General features: G+C 40.3%; 1 protein-coding gene across 1 annotated transcript; it reads right to left on the reverse strand.

The window, feature by feature from the left end:
* Positions 1–501: 501 nt before the first annotated feature.
* LOC110944370 (phospholipase A(1) DAD1, chloroplastic) lies at positions 502–1,819 on the reverse strand. Its single transcript, XM_022186031.2, has one exon. It carries the CDS (start codon positions 1,817–1,819, stop codon positions 524–526), a length of 1,296 nt encoding a protein of 431 aa, XP_022041723.1. The 3' UTR covers positions 502–523.
* Between the last annotated feature and the right edge of the window lie 714 nt (positions 1,820–2,533).

Here is a 2,533-nt window from a genome sequence, read left to right on the forward strand (position 1 = left end):
TCTAGCAAGATAAGTTTAAACAAAAATAGACAACAAATTCTTGGAGCTTTTAAAAGCTTCTAACTTTAAGCTTTTAAGAAAAAGTTCATATTCAATAAAAAAACTTGTTTGATTGAAGGAGCTTGAAACTTTTAGGTTAGGAGCTTGAAGATTTTGGTTGAACGCTCCTACTAGTAGCGTTTAGAGCTACAAGCTTTTGGGGAAAAAAATAATTTTTTTAACCTTTAAAGATAATAAACTTTTTAATGAAAAAACTTTTAAAATTTTTAGTTATGTCAATTTTGATCATTTTATACATTTTATTAAAAGCTCCAGCTATTCTGTCAAACAACAAATATATCTAAAAAGCTACAGCTACTAGCTACCAGCTATAATTACCAGCTAACAGCTTCCGGCCACCAGCCAACAGTTACTTTTGCCAAACATATCCTTCGTGGAAAATGAATCTATACAAATTTTGTAACATCAATGTTGAACCTATCACTATGACATTAACTCCTAGTCATTTAACAAAATTTTAGCTTCATCTAACTAAATTTTTTTGCTTCTCTTGTTTCACTCCGGTTAACAGTCTTTTTGCTGTTGTTCGGAATGGGCAGGAGGAGCTCACAAAACCGTCAACTAAATGGAGATATGTTTTCAGGTCATGGCATGTGGCAAAGTCGCTTTTGGTTAGGTAGGGTGACGCCTCGCTGGTTAGCCGGAGTTCTTTGCCTACATCGGCATATCCGAACCAATCTCCAAGTTCATCAACTTGTTTTTGTAGCCATCCTTGCAACCCTACACTTCTTTTTGCCACGTCGTTGCTACCGATATCAACCAAGAATCCAGGGACTTTCGTGATCACATCCGTCGAGTTCACGATTCTAAGAATTTGTGTCCCACTGCTTTCAAGTTGTGATCGGAAATTTTGGTTTCCAACACGAGGCCCGCCAAAGGAAACTACAGTCACCATTGGCGAGTGCTTAAATGTTGAGGTTATGTCATAGGCTGTGAGGGTGGCTAGTGCCGCACCAAGGCTATGGCCAGTGACCGTCACACTAAGAGGCTCATTCCCATACGTCTCAATGATCCTTGATATCTCCTCACGCACCATGTCCCGTAAACTTAGATACATGTCAGTTGCTGACGTGTACATACTAAGAAACCCTTGTTGTACCATAGCTTTTTTCTTTTCAGGTGCCATGTCATCAGGCAATGATGTCAACATGGCACGTATATTCTCAACCCACTCAAGACACGTGGCAGTTCCCCTGTACGCAATCACCACGTCCCTACGACCCAATCGCGCAATCTCCTTGTCATCATCGCAAACCGCCACGTAACCAATCCAGCTGGAATTCGTCGACGCCCAGCTCGGCATCCGGTCAATCCAGCCTGGCAGCTGAACCCCACACGTGGCATGCAAATTTTTAGTCACCTTATACCCACTCCCCCCTAAACCACATCTATCCAACATTGTGTTCTTAGTAAACTTACATGTTGCATAGTCCGGTGATGACGTGTCAAACTCGAAACACCGGTATGCCGCTTCGACGAAATCCCCATACCGGAGTATCTCATGCCGGAGACCATCATCTAAAGGGTCAAGCAACCCTTCCCAGTTCTTAATCCCTTGGTACTCCCTCCACTTCTGATCCAAACTAGCCACACGGTGTGCGACCCGGGCCGGACCCGAATCGCTGTTCCAAGAACTCTTGACACTTAACTGTGTGGTTCGGTGGTTGGTATAAGTGGTGCAGTGTGAGATCTCAGCTAGATGGGTTGTAGGTCTGGCTACGTTGCATGGTTTAACCATGCCAATTACACCACCCTTCATACGTCTTTGTTTGTATCTATATATATATGTATATTTTATTTAGGGTGTGTTTTGAAGCTAGAATGGGTTGCATATTTTATAGTTGGAAATGATATATAGATACATGTACATATATGTAGAGAGCGATATGTAGTGAGAGAAAAAGGGAGGACGGTGGTATGTGCGTGCGTCAGTGCGTGTGGACGTTTTTTTTTTTTTTATTTATTCTTTTTTGTTGAATTTTTTCATTGATACTTTTGAAAAGTTTTAAGTTGAAGTTTATATGACCAGAGCCACAGGATATATGCAAGAAGAAGATTAGGATCTCCCTATCTCCGACCATGCATTTCTTAGAACAAAGTAGTGGGGTTTCTCACGTGTTGCGGCGGTCCATCGATCCGTTTTAATTCAGTTTGTTACAACATTGGTGTGATATCGACTTTTGGTATAGATATTAAAAGCGATACATTGAGGGAAAACCATAAGAATTAATATTGGTATCTCTTCGGATAATACCAACATCGGTACTAATTAATGTTATTTGGTCAAAATCATTTTGGTTCGTCACGAAACCAATAGAAACATCGAGAAAACCACAAAATGAATACCGTTGTCTATACCGTTGTTTGAATGGTATCGGTTTGGCTCGCCGTGATAAAGAACAAAATTATCAATTATATTTGACCTGCCCACTTTTGAATTAAACTTTTAACGAAACATTGATAAAAATAAGCA

Source organism: Helianthus annuus, chromosome 6 (assembly GCF_002127325.2).
Source record: "Helianthus annuus cultivar XRQ/B chromosome 6, HanXRQr2.0-SUNRISE, whole genome shotgun sequence".
NCBI lineage: Eukaryota > Viridiplantae > Streptophyta > Magnoliopsida > Asterales > Asteraceae > Helianthus > Helianthus annuus.

Coding starts and splice junctions, on each gene's coding strand:
- LOC110944370 (XM_022186031.2), bottom strand. CDS start 1,819: ATGAAGGGTGGTGTAATTGGCATGGTTAAACCATGCAACGTAGCCAGA.